The 19,789-nt window shown below is 36.3% G+C and overlaps 1 protein-coding gene across 1 annotated transcript; it reads right to left on the reverse strand.

The window, feature by feature from the left end:
* Window positions 1-18,657: 18,657 nt before the first annotated feature.
* On the reverse strand, window positions 18,658-19,486 carry LOC108037756 (MICOS complex subunit MIC13 homolog QIL1). Its single transcript, XM_017114403.2, has 2 exons — window positions 19,426-19,486; window positions 18,658-19,358 (listed from the first exon to the last, which is right to left on the reverse strand). Exon 2 carries the CDS (start codon window positions 19,308-19,310, stop codon window positions 18,774-18,776), a length of 537 nt encoding a protein of 178 aa, XP_016969892.2. The 5' UTR covers window positions 19,311-19,358; window positions 19,426-19,486; the 3' UTR covers window positions 18,658-18,773.
* Window positions 19,487-19,789: the final 303 nt, after the last annotated feature.

Here is a 19,789-nt window from a genome sequence, read left to right on the forward strand (position 1 = left end):
CTGTCTGGGCAAAGTTCACATCTGCACTTGCGTTTGCTTCTTAAGACATAATTGGGCAGTTCTCCGTTGATGACAAGAGCCACCGAGTTGGGAAAGCGGGAAAAGCGGGAAAAGCCCGCATCGAGCTGCCAGACACAGAGGAGACCACCTCGCCTCAAGGAACATATTGTAAACAAACTGTCAAGTCGGAGAAGCGAAAACGAGAAATGTTTGGAAAGCGACGAAGGGAGCACAATGAAAAGATATACGAGTATGTTCGCGGGGGCGGAGAAAATCTTGGGGAAAATCTCGAAGCAAATCCAAAAATCCGACTGCAGTTGTCATGCAAGATGATGTGTGCAACATGGTGTGTTTCGCAACTGCAAGACATTTTTGGCAAGCGGATTCGGGGAAGTCTTGGGTAAATGACACACGGATAGACACGAGAAATCGCTTTATATTTTTGCAAATCTTATTACTCTATTATTTGGAATAAATTAATAGAGAGTTAGGCCTATCCTTACCATAGGCCATGGGTTTTTTTTCGTTAAACTAATACTCAAAAAAAAGTTTCTTCGATTTTAATTTATACCCCTTGAAAATCAAGCTATAAATATTGTTTTTATTTTTAAATTAAACAATGCTATGATATTTTGAATGGTAATAAAATATATTTAACCTAAAATGTATTTTGTATAACTTAACAAATAATTTACCATAAGATTACATTACTAGATATAAGTATCTTTCTTGTTTTCCTCTAAATCTCATACTTACTTACACGATAAAACAATTATGCATTTGATCTTTAAACTCACCTGAAAAAAAAGAAAAGGGAAAAAACATTATTAAAATTGTTTTGGTAATAAATATACAAATAAAAATAATTTTTTAATGTTAATATTTACTATCATTAAGCTAGGAAAGTATATTTTTCTTTTCTAAAAAAAATGTTTGATTTTTAAATTTAGTAGTTGATGTTTTCTGAAAAAATTACTGTTATTGGCAAATGGTATTCATTTGCAAACATTCTTTAACCAATAAAATTATATATTTATTAGCTTTAATTAAATTTTAAGCGTTACCAAAAAATAAACCTTGTAAAAGGGAATCAGGAGAACAACAAACATTTTGTAAATTAATTAAAAACTTGTTGCTGTTTTTTTTTTTTTGAGTAAATTTAGAAAATGGTTTTGAGCCTCCCAGAGGCCATTGACGGGGTCAGGCTATTGGCAGGATCTCGACCCCAAAGAGCCAACCTTCCCATTTGTGGACCTCCGGAATGGCAGCAGCTTGAAAATATTTTTACGACTTTTCAACGAAGCAAGTGCGGAAAAGTGAAAAAATGTGCCAGAGGAATGGCACAGGACAACTGTAGTCCGGTAATTAAATAATGCCCTTGCTGTTGCCGCGCCCCCTTTGCCCTCTGACCCGAACCGACCCGCCCCCTTTTCGGTCTCACACTTTTCGGCAAGGAAAACACAAACAAAAAGTATCTCGACAGCATTTGAAGTTGAAGGAGCCGAGGTCCTGCGGTGGACAGGAGTTATATCCGTGTTTACTGTCTGCTGACCCCCAGGAGAGGAGGAGTGCCAAAAGGGAGGGGAGGGGAGGGGTCAGGGGTCAGCAAAGCACACAAACTCACGCATCGAACTATTGCTCCCCTAGGATAAATTAATAAATTTTCCCAGTGAAAGTTACCAGAACAACAAGGGGAGCAAATGAAATATTGCAAAATAGTACTTCATTTGTTTTTAGCTTTTTCATTTATAATTTCAATGCTGCCATATAAACCCAATGTTTTGTTTTTAACTTAATGCATAATTTAGCAACTAACCATTCTGAAAAAGTGGTCTTTTCAAAATGTTTAAAGAATAAAACTTTTTAGCAAAAAAACTACCACATTTTATTTTATTTTTGTTAAGGAGCCTAACATCACCATCTTTGTTTTGCACACTAGTGTCAACACCAAACAAAAAATTTCAACATTTGCTGGTCATTCAACGTTGACGTTAGAAAAGCCAGTATAAATAATAATGATAATGATGATGATGAAGTTGAAGTCGACTTTGCCGATGATGAAGACAAAATTGTACGGCATCTGGCCATTTGCAACATTGTAAACTTTATGTGTATATGTACATGAGTGCCATATATGGCAAATGCATTTTACAGATTGCAAATGGCAAATAAAAGCGACCACAAAAACTGGCAACTTTCTCTCTTCATTTGGAAGAATTCGCAGATGTCAGGGTTGGATGAAGATCAAAAGGATGTAGCTCACAAATCAACTATCACAGTTTCATTGCTCGCATTCATTAATAAATGGCGTTTTTAATGACATTTTAATTGTCATAAACTTGTATCTTAAACATTTCTCCGAATAAGTATATAATGACTTTGTATCTTAATATTGGAATTACAATTTTTTGTCAGTATATATTGTTATATAAATTGTTTTTTTGAAAAATCAATTTTATTCTTTAGATTTGATGTTACCAAATTTAACTGCATACAATTTCCGAATTATTCCGGATTTACTAATATTCTTTATTTTCAAGATACATTTTTTATCGAAATTAGTTTTTGTATCTGTTTAAAACGGTGTGCTTTCTGCAGTACGTCTTAATAAAACTTATTGTGTAACAAGATATTGTATCTTTTGGCAATATTTGTATGTTGTTTTTTTTAGTCATCAATAGTTAATGAACTCCCTATTATGTATATCCCTTAATGGTATTGTCTACCATCTCCGCTATCCTAATAAACGTTGAACTCCTTCAAACTACCGAACATCCTCCACTTTTTAGCCTTTTGAAGAACTTAAGTTCGCACCCTTTCACATGTTCCCTTCCCGAAAACCCCACAACATAAAACGAAAGCCATAAAATTAGGGCCAATTCCGTATTTGGCTCTTCACACCACCAGAAAAAGAAGACAAAAAATAGCGAAGCAAAAAACGAGTGGCGAAAACTTTTGGAGAGAGTGAGAAAATGGAAAAGTGAGCAAAAGTTTTCCCTTTTTTTTATGCCAGATATGGCAAATTAGCAGGGCACTACCCCTCCACCCGTTTTGCCAACATTTATGCCTTTACTCTTCTGCGCCATTTAATCAACAAAAACACTTTTTATTGTGAAAAATTATGACATTGTTGTTGCCTTAATGTTGGCCATTTTCCGCTGGTTGTTGTTAATGTCAAAAGTGTTATTGTTATGCAGACAATTATAGCATGCGATAAAAATGCTTAGGAAAATGGTCTGCGATGAGTTCGCGTCTGAATGAAAAAGGGGGCGTAATAATGAGACTTTTGCAAATGAGAAAATATGTTTATTAGGGTTACAGCCAGGATAATGCGAATTGGGTGGAGAGTCGGAAAATGTGGGTGGCAGTCGGGAAATCATCGAAAACTTGGAAAACTTAAGAGGCGGCAGCTGCGATCTTTCTGCTCATCAAACTGTTTATTTATTGTGGCCCCAAAACAGCTGCAAACTTGAGTAAACAAGCCGAACAGTGAAAGTGAGATCACTAGAGACAAATCAGGGATCTCCGATGTATGGCATCCATCAAATGTTTGACTTTAATTACCCATGACAAATGTGAAAAGTTATGGCTACTCTTTGATGATCGCCCAGTAAAACGATTGTTATTTTACTCAATTTTTCCTTGGTCGCGAGTTATTTAAGTCAGTTAATATGCAAAGTGCAATTTCGAAAGTCATAAATTGAATTATCATTCAAGCACATTTACTGGTTTTATTGCATACACGGCTATCATGCTCCTTAAAAGGATAACATGCTATTTGCAATTTTTACTCAATTTCAAAACGATTGACTTAGGTTACCATATCTATTGATAAAACAAACAATTTATTATTTTTAATTTAATTTAAAATTTAAAAATGTACGCTAAATATTTGGTATCAGTCACGATTTGTGATGTCACATGTAAATATATATTGAAGGGTCAAGAAATTATTTATCTATGATATTTTAGATTGGGTAAAGAAATATTTCCGTGATATATTAGAGATTTATTCATAATTCAGCCAGTATTTACAAATTATAAGTTTTAAATGGTATAAGAAATATCAGTTTAGTGAATACGTAAATTAAATTCTTTTAGTTGATGTTTCTCACATTTCACTGGAAAATAGCTTAAATAAGTGTTTTAAAGACATTAAAAACATCTGTTCGTTTAATTTTGAAATATAACAAAAATATTTAAGAGTACAAAATATAGTTAGGTACCAATATAAGGAGTAAAATACATGATTGAGATCTGCTAGTTTTAGAATCCTGGAGGTACATATGTTTCCAAGTGATAGAACTAGGGTTATATTTTGGGACTGCGACTTTAGCCATCTGTTTTAATGGCCGCCAAGTTGGCAAAAGTTGGAGGAGGAGTGGGCTGTGGGAGCATTATTGTGGGACTTGGTCTTATGAGTATGACGACGCATCCCGACGTCGTCGTCGTCTACGTCGCCTGACCCATATTTATTTTTGGCACATTGGTATTTCATTTGATGGGCTCAACTCCTCCGGTCTTCGCGGACCTAGTCCGACTCCCCGACTTGCCGATTTCCCGGGACACTTACCGAAATGGAAAGAACTTCTCCAGTATCTGGCGGCCCAGGCTGGTCGTTGTCATGTTTTTCCGATTTTCGTGGCGGCGGCCTCGGTGGAGCCTCCTCTTTTGTGCGGCAGGAAATGTGGTGCAACAAAGACAGCGGTGGCGGCATTAACAACAACTGCGCACTGGGCAATTGAAATACGCTTTAATTAAACTAATCAGAAGACATATACACCATATATAGACGCGCGATACTGAGCAGACGCCCACACACACTGGGAGTCGCTTAAAAGATCTTGTGGCTGCTGCTGCTACTGCTGGTGCTGCCTCGGAAATACACAAACGAATTACTCGCTTATATTTATTTTCATGAGATCGTTTCACTTGGGGCACAACACAAAATAATGTAAAATTGAACAGAAACAAAAAGATGAAAACTGAGATAAGCACTTTCCGAAACGCGACGCGATTCCCTCTTCGTTCTTTGTCACGCTCTTTTTAGCTTGATTCATCGGTGTTTTATGCCTGACGCCGTACTATATCTTTTTTGCATTACAAAAATTAATAAACCGTGACTAACTTTGGTTTTATCAGGAACTGGTATTTGCTCGTCAATTCGAGAAATGGATTGCGAAAAATCTTAAGGAATTTAAGTACACAGAGGAAAATGGAATGATTAAAATCCCTGGTCTATTTGATATAAATATTGATAAACTTTATTCCTTTGATACATCTTAAAAAGCTGCACTCAAAATAAAAATAACCCTAAACTCAAAAAAAAAATTTCAAGTTCTAATAAATTTTGTTCTAAGCTGAAGTAAATATTTTAGAAACATTTTTTTAAATTTATGAATTTTCGCATTAAATTAAAACCTTGCTAAAACTTAGCCACAATTTCAGAAAATATTTTCTTAACAATAATAGGGCTTACTTCAAAACAATGTTTTAAAAAAGACCTTGTTTAAAAAGGAAGAATCCTTTATGTTTCATCAATAATTTTACTTATATTAGCTATGGAATTTGGTGTTAAAAGCGGTGAATCATTGGCACTCTGTTGATCTTACAAAGACCACTTTTGATGGATTCTTGCAGATATATCCATTAAGAGCATTTCAGAAGCCGGGATCTGTCATTTGTGAGTCGCTAGTAGTTAAAGTCCGCCGATTGTTTGGCTTGTGATTAATGGACCAGTCGAACCGATTGCTGATTTCGAAGAATTGCCCGGCATTTAAGGCTTTTAAGAGCCACAATTTGGCATTCATATCTGCATGGCGATCAGATCTTTGGCTCCAGCTTAATTTGATCTCGTACTGAGGGCTAAAGATGCTGATGCCAATGACCCAGCTACAATGACAACAGAAATTACATAAATTGCAATTTAATTTGCCTCGTTTGTTGCTTTCGCTGTATTTTGTTTTCGTTTGTTTTGTTTCTTCTACGCTTCGCTGTGTCGTTTGTCAAAAATAAAAGTGTTTTCCTCTTCGTTTTTTTTTTATATATTTTGTTTTTTATTATCGTCATCATTGTTTTTTGTATTTGTTGTTTGCCAGCTCAGTTTACCGTTAACCGTTAGCCAAGTTACAGCATACAGACGCAATCGCAATCACAAGAGCGTAAAACAATCACACACGGAGAAAAGGTGACCCCGAAATGGGTAGCTAAGGTCTATTTTATAATAGAGCTGCACAAAATCTTTTGTCATTATTATAAGCATAAAATATCCATCATATTTTGTTATTATTTAGGTACTTTTATTTTAGTTCTAAGGGTGTATACTTTAGACTGTATTTTCGAACTATGTATATCACCCCTAGTAACAACAAACAACAGTTGGTTACAAAAAGGGTTGAGATATTGATTTGAAATCCCTCATTGGAAAGCGAGAAATATTTTTTCGTTTTTTTATATTTTATTATAAAATAAATATTATAAATTTGAACTACTATATGTACCTATCTAAATGATCATGCGGTGGTAATTCGTTTTCAAATATAAAGACTGCCACAATATTATTTATTAATTAAGAACATAGACGTGGGATTATATATTCTAAACATTTAATTCCTAGTGATCTTTTTTAATAAAATCATAATATAATAAAATTAAATCTTTATAAGCTAAATTTAACCAAAAATACGACTCGATAAAAAAATGTGTGTTTATTCAAAGTTTGTTTGGAAATAAATTATTTCACAAATAGCTCGACGTATTTCAGTAATTCCAGTTCCTGCGCGATATAAGATATAAAATCATATATTTGAGTTTAAAATATAAATGCACACATTAGAGCAGTATGTTTTAGGGTTAATAGGTTATTTCAAAATTGAGATGTAGAACAAATTTAAAAAAGTCGTAAATTTGTATTTCTAATCATTGTATTAAAAATTCTTCTAAATTCTGTTTGATTTTTTTTCTGTGTGACATTGTTTTTTGCATTAAAGAAAAAGAAGCAAGCGATTTGTTGAATTTCAAGCGAATCGTGAATCACATTGGATTTGTTTGCGAGTTGGGGTCAGGTAGGAGGACTGGGATTCCCGGGGGCAATGGTCACACCTCTGCGGATCGCGATTGAGGGGCTCGAATACTGGAATACTGGAATACTCATATGCCCGTATACCCGTTTGTGCCCCCCGACAACACAAAAAACTGCGACGGAGACCGAGGAGATGCGGCGCGCGTTCGCATCGAAAGTTTTCTTGTGACTGACGAGCGGCGGCTACTGCGGCATCGACTTTGGCATCGACATCGAGACTGTGGCATCGGCGGTGGCGGTGGCAGCGGCAGCGGCAGTGGGCCCCAAGAGGCACTGTGGTGTCAGATCGCCCCGCAGCACACACAAGTTGCCGGCGATATAAATAGAATGGCCACGGCGGAAGATCTACATTCAATGTGAACAAAATGTGTCTTCACAAAGAAAAGAAAAACTCCAAAGACCCAAAACCAAAACCCATACTTAACACGAGAACTAGAGTACTTAATGTGTACCTATCTTTAAATGAATGATGCGATGAATATAAATATCAAAAATATCGTATCGTGTCAAAAATATACACATTTTTAATTTGACTAACAATAAGTAAGTTTGCTTAAAAAAACATTATTTGTAATAATTATTTTGTTTTTTAAGAAAGTAATTTAGTAAGTTAAGAATTTGCTATAAAAATTAATTTTAAGTATGCTAAAAAATATTTAGTTATAATTTGATTTATTTTTACAAAAAAGATATGTTTTTGGTAAATCCGGAACTGTCCCAATGTGCGTGCATATGCAAAAAATATAGAATCAAAATATTTGAGCTTAATGAGTCAGACCTATTTCCTGGAATATTAATCTAAGCAATGGCGTATTTTGTTATTTTTTTAGGCGTTTCGATAAAAGTACAATAAGGCGGGAAAGTAAAAAGGACAATTATTTAAAAGATAACTAGTTGAACTTGCTAAAAATGATTACAATTAAGATTTTGGTTTCTAACTTTACTGTACCTATTTTTTGACCGGTATTGCCATTTAACGCAGCCACTGTGCGATCTTTCCAGAGAGAGAGAAGAAATGGCCAGGACTCTCTCTCTTTGGTCTCAAATTACTGATCTCCATGCTCTTTTGCTCTCCTGGAAGTTCAATCAACTTCAATTGGAAGACGGGCAATTAAATCGATGAGCGACAAACATCGGCAAATGCAAATTAATTAGACAACTTTGCTGCTTCCTCTTTTTGCCCCTTTTTTGCCAATGGAAATCCAATTGAGCTAAACTATTTCAAAGCTTTCAGCCAGCTTGACCGGCTTTTCTTGATGTTGCGAGAGATTTTCCCTGGATTCGCATTCGCGGTTTTCTTCTCTGCGTCTGGTTTTTCCACTGTCCATTGGCATTTTCCAGTTTTGCGGCAAATGCGGAAGTGTGTGAAAGAGAAAGCGCATAATCCAATAAAAGAGCGGCAACGGAGGGTTAAAATGTGGGCGGTGCGCTAAAAAGTGGGCGGTGGGCAAAAAGTAACAAGTGCAACCGCAAATTCGCAATGCAAATTGTGGCAAGTGGAATCAGATTGCGGTGAGTAAAAATGGAAACGAAAGAGGGCGAGGGATACGTAAAAAAGGAAGGGGAAATAGGATAAAATAATACATACTATAACATAAAAACATACTTCACCAAATCAACATTTCCACATATTATAAGACAATTAGTAGTCGTTTTATTGATAGTTGAACATACTAAATTATTCTTCTGTGCAATCGAATTTTTCCTTTCCTGGCAACTTGCGCAATCCGAGGAAGCTAAAGACGTTTATGGAAAACCCTCGGGAGTTTCACGCTTTTGCAAGTGGAGTATTAGTAGCGTCAACTGGCCATATAAAAGTGATAGACATATTAACCCACTAGTCCACATTGCTGCTGAATTCAGACAGCGTCAGACAAAGTAGCAATTTTCAGCTCAGTTGCGTGCTGCTCGTTGTCTACATATGTGGGTGGCAGTGGGTGGAAGTGGGTGGCAGTGGGTGGTATTGTTAGTGAGGCATGCATGCCAGACACGCGAATGCGATAAAAATTAACGGCGGCGGCAACATCGCAAATTTAGTGGGTCCATTCCTTTCGAATCTATTGTTGAACTTTTCTTAAAACTTACGACCGATAAAAGTATCAATCGCATACATTGTTTTCTATCAGGGTGATAAATTAATCTGCAGTTCATTTTAATGGATTAAACCAGGCCTCCCTTTTTACCTTAAACAAAAAATTAAGTAGATTTACTCATTATCAAGCGACATTATGTGGCATTGCTATGTAAATGTGCTTAGCAAAAATAAATCAGGGAGAACTCAATTTAAGAAAAATTACAGACAATAGCTGGTTTTCTTATAATTTGGACAACTGTTTAAACTGCATCGAAATAATATATGGTTGCAAATAAAGTTTTATTAATATGTCTCAAATTAATTATCTTCAAAAATTATAAGCAAGAACTCCAAAATCTTGGCTAGAGTTTTTAAGATAATTTTAAGACAAATATGAAACAATTTATATTATTTAAGCTTTCGTATGTAATTTGAAGGTCCTATTCTCTCCAGCTTATACTATTTGACTTAAAATTTATTGCTCATACGCACTGTTGGCTTTGGTCGAAAAATGTATTGTAACTGACACACTAATTTACATATGTCTCACCAAACAGAGTATTTACAAATAATTTCTTTAATTTGGAAATTGTGGTTATAGAAAATGTTACAGTATTGGTATTTCCTTTTTTCCCCTTCTGTTTATTTACGATTTTCCGACATACACAAAAACACTTTTACACACTCTGGAGTAACCGCAAACGGAGGAAAAAATGATAACAAATTGAATTGGGAGCAAAAAAGGAGATGAAGAAAAAAAGTGCTTTATGACTTTGGCTAACTTTTGCTACGTGCATTGAAAAACCAAACTGAAAAGTGGCCAAAAGCGAGGCAGGCGGAAAAACTGTTGCATGCTTTTAGGCCGGAAATTATATGCACGATGTAACCGTTACTCAAGATGTTGGCGGGAGTGGGATATATGTCTATTTATATATATACGAAATGGTTTCCGATCGGCCAAGAACCCATGCTTAAAGGTATTCATGTATTAAGAAGGGCAGATTATAAATTCATGTGTTTAGACATTGGTGAAGAAAAATATCTGTACGTCGATTGGAATTATTATTATTATTACTTATTTTGGTGCATAAAATAGACATGGAATATAATTAAGAAACGCTCTTGTAGCACCTAAATTAACTTATTGGTGTCCCCACATTTATTTCAAGTTACCAACAATCACTATCCATCCGAAAAGTATTTAATATATTAAAAAGTTTTTAAATTGTAATAGTTCCAAGCTCTTAATATTTCCAATTTTAAATCCTAATGTATATTCTTAGATTAATACATAATCTCTTAAGTCTAGACATTTAAGAATGTGATTATTTTTTTAAGGACATTTATGTGAGACAAAAAGGACCATGCTAATAATGCACTTTTCGGCTTTTAAGATAAGTTACTTAAAACCCATGTTTCATTAAAAGTTTTTGACATGTATTAACAAAAAAATTAAAATTAAAATTAAATTTATATTTTATCTGAGGTTATAAACTTTCTTCTGCCCTTCTATAGTGTGTATGTTTAGAGTTCAGATCATTTTGTATTAAAACCTTAAGATGATTATCCAGTTCAGTTAAGACAGTTTTCCAGCCCATAATTTATTTCAAATTCTGCACCTGTATTTTGGGTGGAAAAACCGATCCCTCTCCCCCATCCTCACTTTTTAATGCGTGTGAGTGTGCATGCGTGATAAATGGCTTTTATCTTTTTAAAGCACTTCACTGCACGGCTTTACAAACAAACAAAAACAAAAATGAGAAAAGTCTGCTGCCGAAATGGGGGAAAAAATAATGCCCTTGGAAAAAATTATCCAATGTTAGTGCCACGCCCCTTCCGCACGCAATGCTGCCCCCTTTTGTTCGTTGTTGTTTTTAGTCGGGCAGCATCTGGCGTCTGCCTGTTCTCGTCCTCGTCCTTGCCACCCAAAAAAAAAACCCCATTTTCCACCCAACCACACCGCCCTTTGCTGTCATCCTTTGTTGCCGCGTTATGAGCAAGTTAATTATGGTGTCTGATATTTTACCGACACTCTTTTCTTCGGGTTTTCCCTGCTCTTAAGCTTCAATTCGAGGGTTTTCTCGCATCGAATGACCCTACCATCGCTCCGATAAAGTCTATGAAGTTTCTTCAGACAAATATTATTTCGGATATTATCTTGGAGCCTTTTAAATCTAATTATTTTTATTTTCTATAAGTCTAAATATGTCAATACTCAAAATTATGACAGGTAAAAAGAAGACGTGAAAGACCAGGTCTATCAATTTGCAATTGAAATGTTTTCATTTTTAGTTTTGTGTGAAGTTTAGTCATTTTAGTTTATCTAGTATTAACGAAAAAAATTATTTCGATATTAAAATGTTTGGTTACAAAATGCATAGCAGTGGAAAAAAGAACCAGAGTTCTAAGGTATTGGATAATTAATTATTTGGGGAAAGTATTATAGGTGTTATTTATAGGTTTTTATTTTAATTTAGACATTTTTCATGAAGAGTTTATAGAAGCCTCCGTGGGTTTATTTGCTCACCAGCATAGGACATTTATGTTATATGTTAGCTTTGAATATATAAATATGTCGGTTATTTCACAATTTAGCTTTAAATGCACTTGAATTGAAAGGCGGAGCATGGTTTTCTTTTCGCAGCAGGTGTGTCCTATGCGGCAGTCGAACTATGAGTGTAACCATTCAACCTCCCCTTCAAGGACTCCAAAAGTCATGAGTCACGGGCCAGGAAGCTGTGGAAAAGTTTTCCATCTCGTCCGCTTATGAAAGGACTTACAGCCGAACTACTCGTAGTTTTTGGTGGTGCAACCGACCGTTCGCTTCGTTTCATCATTAATATTTAAGCATCGTCGATTCAATCGATCCACATAAAATGAGCAAAAGTTGAGGCCAAAGTGTGAGGCTGACGGACAGAAAGTCACGGCCAAGGAGACAAGGCATCAGGTCGAATTGAAGTTGAATTTCTTCTCCGGCTTGCGTTTAATTAGCGAAAAGTAATTACTTAATTAGTTTGTGTGTTTTGGTGGCATGGTTCCATTTAAGCAGCTTAACTTTGATGGGCCCAAAAAGGCATTTAAGGTTGATTAGTTTTACGGCGAAAAATCCATGGCGCCATCTAATCACCGAAGGAATTGGAGTGGGCAGTTCAGTCGACCGCAGGCAAATCAAAACCCCATCAAATGACCGGTCGGCAATTTAATTGACTAGTCACTACGGAGAAAACCAACCGATTTCTCTTCGATTTACCCCCATTCACCATTCGATTTTCCCGCACCCCCCGCATATGCATAAATATAAAACATTATGGGCGAATAAAAATGTTGTGTTGCCTACTTTCAGGCCATGTTTTTTATGCCCCTTGTGGCGCGATACAGATACAGAAACATGTACTGATGCAGATACAGATACAGATACTTGCACCGGAGACTACGGTTCTGGAAAATAAACCATTCGCGAAGTATACAATCCGAAGCCACAAATACTCTTATTTATGAAATTTTTTAGAATTGTAAAAAGTCAAAAAATATTTATAAGTGTGAGCAAAGGAATTAAGTTTTTGTTATTTTCAGTGGGTAAACTATTTTAATATAAAATATTCTGATATGTCTTCACCATATTTTAATTTAATAATTTTCTTTTAAAAACGTTCGAGTAACAGAACAAAAATGTTTATAAATATAAACTGCTTAGCTTGTATAGATGTTAAAGAAAAATAGCTAAGAATAGTAAAATAATCAAATTTATCATAGATCAAGTAAGGTTTTTGTAAAATATAATTTGATCATTTATAAAAGATTTAAGACTTTTTCTTACTTACCCTTTAAAAGTGGATATAGGGATTATAAATTCCAATAGTAACCATTTAAGTTGAGAAACGACTCTAACATTTATAAATTCAGTTCCAGAGCGAACTCAAAATACCCCTAGCCAGAGTACCAAAATATATGCAGGGGTATAAATATATTTTTGCATACTTTCGGTTGCCGGCATAAAATTGAACTTTGTGTCATAAACACCACTGAAATGAAGGGCCGCAACACCTGCGACTGCTAAAACGCCGGCGGGCCACAACAAATCAAAAACATGACTACCCAAAGTGGGGGGGGTTGCAAGAGGGTGTCGGAAAATGCGGGGGGATTTGGAGATGTTTGGAGTTATGTCTAGTAAATAAATAAAAGCAATAAGCAGACAGCAGGCGACAGGAGACAGACGACAGCAGACGGCAGACGGCATCGTAAGTAGGTAAGCAGCGCTACTAAAAGACAGTTAACTTGGCCCTTAGATTCCGGCCAAGTTGTGCGAGTCATTTCTCTGGTTTAGTGTTGAATTTAAAACCATAAACGAGGGAACAGCAGCAGCATTGGGAAACAGGCGGCAGAATACTCTTTGCCAACATATCTATTACGTATGCTGACATTCAAATTATACATTTTGCTAACCAAATACAAGAATTACAGTTCTTTAATTTCGTTTTAAAGGTTTATTGATAGAACTTCAGGATTTATTATTATCTATTTTGTAAATTAACAGCTGTTAATTTATCAAATGAAATTAAATAATCAATAATAAATCTGATAAATTATGAGAATCTTTAGTACACCGTTTTATTTTAAGAAACGGGGGATGACTTTTATTTCTCCACAAATTGTAATTCCATAAGTAAAAGTTTTTCATTTCCACTGGTGTTATATGTATATTTTCCATTAGTTGATTTATCTTTAACCCGTTATATATCTTATTTTTGAAATTTTTTAACCAGTAAATATAGAGGAACCTAATAATTAAATACAGGCATTTTCTCTGCATGCATCGGCAAGTATCACACACTGAAAAAAGAGATTGAACGAATGAAAGGAGGGGGCTGAGTGGATTACAAGTTCGCAACAAGCTAAAGACGCTCCCCAGCAGGCGAAGATCTATGTACTTTTTATGTCCTCGGTCTGCGTGGGTGGAAATGGCGATGTTGCGTGGGGGTTTCAACTTCAAATTCAACCTGGGGAGGCGGTCAGGTGGGAAATGCTGAAAAACAACAGTTGAAATTCCCATGGTGCAAACTTTATTCTATTACGACTGCCAGGGAACAAGAGCCAGAGGAGATTGTTGGGGGAAAAGAGCGGAAAACCGAGACAAGAACAGCGAAAGCGAATAATTGAAAGTGAGGACTGAAGATTCGAAGCAAGAAGGCTGCGGCTTCCATTGTCTGTTAGACATCCTTTTCCGCCGGCTTTTTCAGTGCCAACTTTGGCCAGAGGAGCAGCTGAGTCCTCGTGCATTCATGGCCAGAGTTTTCCTGGTTTTCCCACCTCCCACCTCCCAACTCCCCGTTTTCCATTTTCCGACTGCTCTAATCCAGCGCCACATTTATGGCATTGGGATTTGAACAGGCTTAGGAGTTGTGCGAGAATTAGCTGAGCTGCCTTCGCTTCTGGGCCATTAAAATGATTTAAATTAGCACTGGAGTGGGGGACTTGTATGTAAATGAAGTCTTAACTGTGGCTAAGACCCAATGCCACGGGAGATGGTTAAACAACAGCTGCCAATGGGGACTTCCACTCCCAAGGGAGATGGGGAAAATGCTCGACTTGCTCTTGGCTGCGGCAAAAGTTAAGTTAGTTCCAATCAAAAGTTGATAGTTTTCGAATTCAATAAATGAAAATTCAAAAACTAGGTGACTTCAAAAGCAGTTTAACTTTGTCTATTTATAAATCTTATAAAAAACAAAACATCTTCAGGAAAATTATTTATTTAAATGGCATCCAAATATACAAAATCAAAGTTGTAATCTTAGCTTTGGGTTTTGGAATCTAAAACTATTTACAAATTACATTATCTGTCATCTAAAATTGTTGCTGTATATTACATATATTTAAGACTTATGTAGACTTAAAGGTCATGATTTTAATTCATTGTTATTTTTATCCATATAAGTAAAAAAAACTTTTAGGAATCTCAGATTTGAAATAATTTATGTAATATCAAACAAATTTCTATCTAGATAAAATCTACATTAATCATCATTATATATTAAATCTAAGTCTTTTTTATTTGTTGGAAAGGCATTGTCCTTAAAGTTTTGTTAAACTTTTACCTGTATTGCTGAAAACAGAATTAAATTAGCTTATACTTTTTTGCATAGATATATACAATTTTAAAATAGCTTTGAGCATTTCCCCTGACTCTCTTTTAAATGAATTTATTTTGCTAAATACGAGTATCTCCATGTTAATTCCCATTAACACGGGCAGAGTAAAACTCAAAGTTAATACCCACTTATTTAAATCCCCCAACTTGCGGGGCTTCACAAGCGCTCAGTTAATTTTGGCTATTAACTCGATTAGATCCCTTTTGAGTCTGCTTGTCTACCATCTCTCAATTTGCAGACAGGTCACTTCCAAGTGGCAAGCCGGAAAATAATAATTGCCAGAACAATGAACAGCGGAAACTTTGGCTAATAGAAAATGCAAACAACATATTAAACAATTAAACGGAAATTAGCACAAAATATTCACGCACACAGTTGGCTGAAGGAGGATGAAACCGAAACAGAAACAGAAACAGAAACTGAAGTGTGGCAGATCCGGAAAAAGGATCCGGCATCAAGTCGGTTCATTAATAAACGGAATTGAAAGTGAACGGAAATGAATGCAGTGGCCAACTGAATGTATGAAAATATGGCAAGAGGGCCCTTGTATAGCGACTGCTAATGAAGCTGGTTTTAGGACGAACAGTCTGAGTTCCCAGGTAATGGGGAAAATAACTAAACGGAAACATCGGAGCCACCAATCCCCCCCCTTCCCCGTGCCCAGAGACAAGGGGGAGTTCGACCAACTTAAATATGCAAGACAGCGCTCGGCTGGGCGCCAAATGTGCCACCCCCAGCCCAGCCTCTTTTCCCCCTGACCCCACGACCCCAAACCCCCGAGAACTTCAGCGCCAGCTGTGCCGACAACAGCGCCAAGGTCTGACAAACATTCACACTCGTCGGACACTGTGCGAAAATGTTGCAACCCAGAATTTGTTGATAAAAGTCCACATCTAAAGTTCGATACATTAATTCCCTTTGGTCTAGTATTCACCTCAGGGCCGTTCTCTCAATGTCATGTCAAGCCTTGACTTTAATGTTAAATGCTATTTCGAAAACATTTACCTTTCGTAATATCGTGAAAACTCTTATAGGCCATTTTCTAGTTATAACTTGTTGTTTAGCCTTCTTTTTAAGGTATGCAGTGCAAATTTCTTACCGAATCGTATAACGAAAGATCCTTAACATGATATTGAGAAATCAGTTCGGAACCAAATAACATACAAAATACGAATCTATGAAAAACAACGAAATTGTGTCGGAATTTTCCATTCATAGGTTTTTTCAAACAGATTTATTTGTAAAATAATGTTATATTATACAATAAATAACTTTACTAATTTACGCGGGAATATTTAACATTTTTTTTTTTATTCGTTTAGCTTTTAAAGAAAATTGTTAAAAAGACCTTTTAGTTATTAGCCTTAAAGTAGTGATTTAAATCATTTTTAAACTATATATACATCTAAACTAAAAGGCAAACATTTTCCGTTTGGGAATTATCCACCCTCTTTTTTCAGTGCACCACTTCAAAGCCCACGCTTTAGAGCAGCATAAACTTACAACACTTTACCTCATCATCAAGGACTTGAACTTAAGGAAATTGATTTTATGCAACGTTTAGAAGAGCAGCGAGGAATGGAATGTGGCAGAGTAAAAGGGCTAGGACCAGAGCCAGAAAACAAGGACTACGACCAAAACCAGGACCAGGACCAGACGTTTTGTATGCTAAACCGCAAAGAAAAATGGTGCCAGCGGTAAGGATGAGAAAAGTGACATAAATAAAATCCGTGACTATAAATCTAAGGCATAAGCGGTTAAAGAGTCAGCCAAAAGACGCGGCACGTAGCCCTCAATCCCCCCTTATCCCTATCCCTATTGCTATCCCTATCCCTTCTCAGCTCCCCCCTCCTCTGTGATTCGCAACCTTTTCAGCATCCTCCATCACAAGTCGCAGAAATGAATCCCGCAAAACGCAGATAAATATGTAAATAGATACAACGCGGATTATGCTTTGAACAACAATGCAATGGATATACTTTAAATATTTGATGTTAGAGTATGAATTTGGAAAAGACAAGAATTTGGGAAAAATGTTAGGGTTTAAAATAGAAAAAAAGAATACAATTTGAAAAAATCTCAGATTTTGATAGCAAGAATTCGGGGATGTATATGTTATATATAGTAATTTGGTGTAGAGCTTGAAAGATCAAACAGTTCTGACATTGAAGGAAATCCCGAAAAAGTTTTAATCAATTATTTCTTCAGAAAATGTATGTAAATAATCCTACACTAATTAAATTGTATGCTAAATAGAAGGTAAGCTAGTTTTTCAATCATCCGTTTTTCATCTCCTATTTTCTGGATGCCAATTGCCTAGAGCTGTTCATAAAGTTTATTTCACTTTAGTTGAAGAAGGGATTTACAACCCTTCCCAGCACGACCATATCCTCCACCTGAAGTCCCCGGTTTTTATGACCCACCCACCAGCGAACTGTTTGCTTCTGCCTATTTAACATTCAACAATAAAAGTGGAAATCAATCGAAGCCAGTGAAGAAACTGCCCTGCTGGAAAATATGTTGCAAACTCAAAGTGTAAGATATATGGTAACTTTTTGAGAAATGGACCGATTTGAAAAATGTTTGGTATATAGGTATGTTTTAAATTGTTATATTCAATGGTCTGAGGATCTTGACAAGAAGGAGGAGACCATGCCCAGATCGACGATGGTTAAAATTATACCTTATAGCATCGAAAAGGAGCTATATTTATATTTATATTTTATTTTTATTTTAATTTATTTATATTTTGTTTTACAAGACAAGATACACAGAGAAGGGGTAAAAGGAAAGCTGGCATCGGAGGGGGATTTTCATAGGTAAGAAAGCCCCATTTTTATGGGCCCGCAAGGGTCACATTAAAACGCATGTTAAGCAACACGCAAAACAACTGGATAAAGGAAATGGGATAAGGGTTGGGTGTTTCACTGGATTGATTTGGTTCGCTTGGCTTCAGTTTGCTTTTCGGTGGGAGAAGGGTGGAAAATCCTTTTTCGCACGACTTGACTTCGGTTGGCAATGCGGCTCGACTGGCATTTTAATAGACTGTTGACAGTTTTCACTGTTTACCGAGTGTCTGGGCATAGGAACAGAAGGAAGATAAAGATATATATATATATGTATATAGCTTCTGTTGCTCTTACACTGACTGCAAATAAAAGTATTTTTGTTGAAGTAAAATATGTTAAAATATAAGAAATACGCGAGTTCTTAAGCATACTTTCAAACGAAATTGGTCAATAGTGGTTAATAGTCAACTTAATTTTTTCATGCCCAGAAAGTGATGGTAATGAAATAGGTTTTATTAATTGCTAAAGCTAGGCCATAGCTTTTTGTGTAGCTTTTGCAGACACGTAGTTAAATTTCAAACTCTGATTTAAATACTCGAACTTTACTCAAAGATTTAACATTTTGATTTGGCAAATCATGGTGAGGTTGTTTTTTTTTTGGTGGGGTGTGGATGTGGTGTTTTTTAATCATTCAGTTTGTTCCCTGCTTTGAGGACTACGTTGCCGTCCCCAGCAAATCCATCTACAGACCCCGGTCTCTCGATGACGATGAGTTCGTGGAAGTGGCCATCGCCTGGAGCAGGATCTAGAGGAGCAGGATCTAGAGGCGCATCCTTCGGCTTGGCATTATATTTCATGGTAAACAACCAGTCACCATCTTGTTGACGCAACTCCTTGGCTTTTGCGACCAAATCGAGGCAGGTGCACTTGGCCCCTTCGGCCAGGTCACCCGAGTAGTTGGGAATGTTCCGGATTATGTGGAAGGTCCCCTTGACACCTTGGTTGTAGTACTCCCGGGCCAACTGGCCCACGGTCAGGTCGGTCCGCTCGAAGGGCAGGACCCGTTTCACCAGTCCAATCACTCCAGTCCAATGGAGACCCTTGGTGATCTGCTGCAACAGGCGATCCGACTCCTCCGTCTTGCCCCAAACTCCAGCTCGGTTTGTTGCATAAACGGTCAGCGAAACTGCCGTCGTTCGTGCCATCAGTGCGGTTAACATTATTAAATTATTTCGGGATCAGAAGCATTCAAGACAGAACAATAACGGCTGCTTGAATGAAAATCTATTTATATGAAAGTACTTTCAACGAATGCAACTTGGTTTTTGTACTTACTCCCAACACGTTCTGCCTTGAATAATTTTTGGCCTTTTACAATCAACCTAACAAAGTGCTAGACCTACTGAGATGACAACAAGCTAATATATCGCTTTAAAGATGACCTTAGTATCGAAATACAAATTGTAACATTGTAGATAATTATAAAAAAGTAAAATTACTAGCAACAAAAAATTAGTGTAAATCTAGAAACTTATTATTAAATTATTTTAAGCCTCAGTGTCATTAAATTAAAAAAACTTTCTCAGCCAAAAAGCTTGAAAAATGATATCTAAAGTTTTTTAATTTGTACAAATTGACCTAATAGATGATTCACGATAGAAATCAAACTGCTGCAAGTATGGGAGGAATCACTTCATCG

The sequence above is a fragment of the Drosophila rhopaloa genome, unplaced genomic scaffold (assembly GCF_018152115.1).
Source record: "Drosophila rhopaloa isolate 14029-0021.01 unplaced genomic scaffold, ASM1815211v1 contig_3, whole genome shotgun sequence".
Taxonomy (NCBI): domain Eukaryota; kingdom Metazoa; phylum Arthropoda; class Insecta; order Diptera; family Drosophilidae; genus Drosophila; species Drosophila rhopaloa.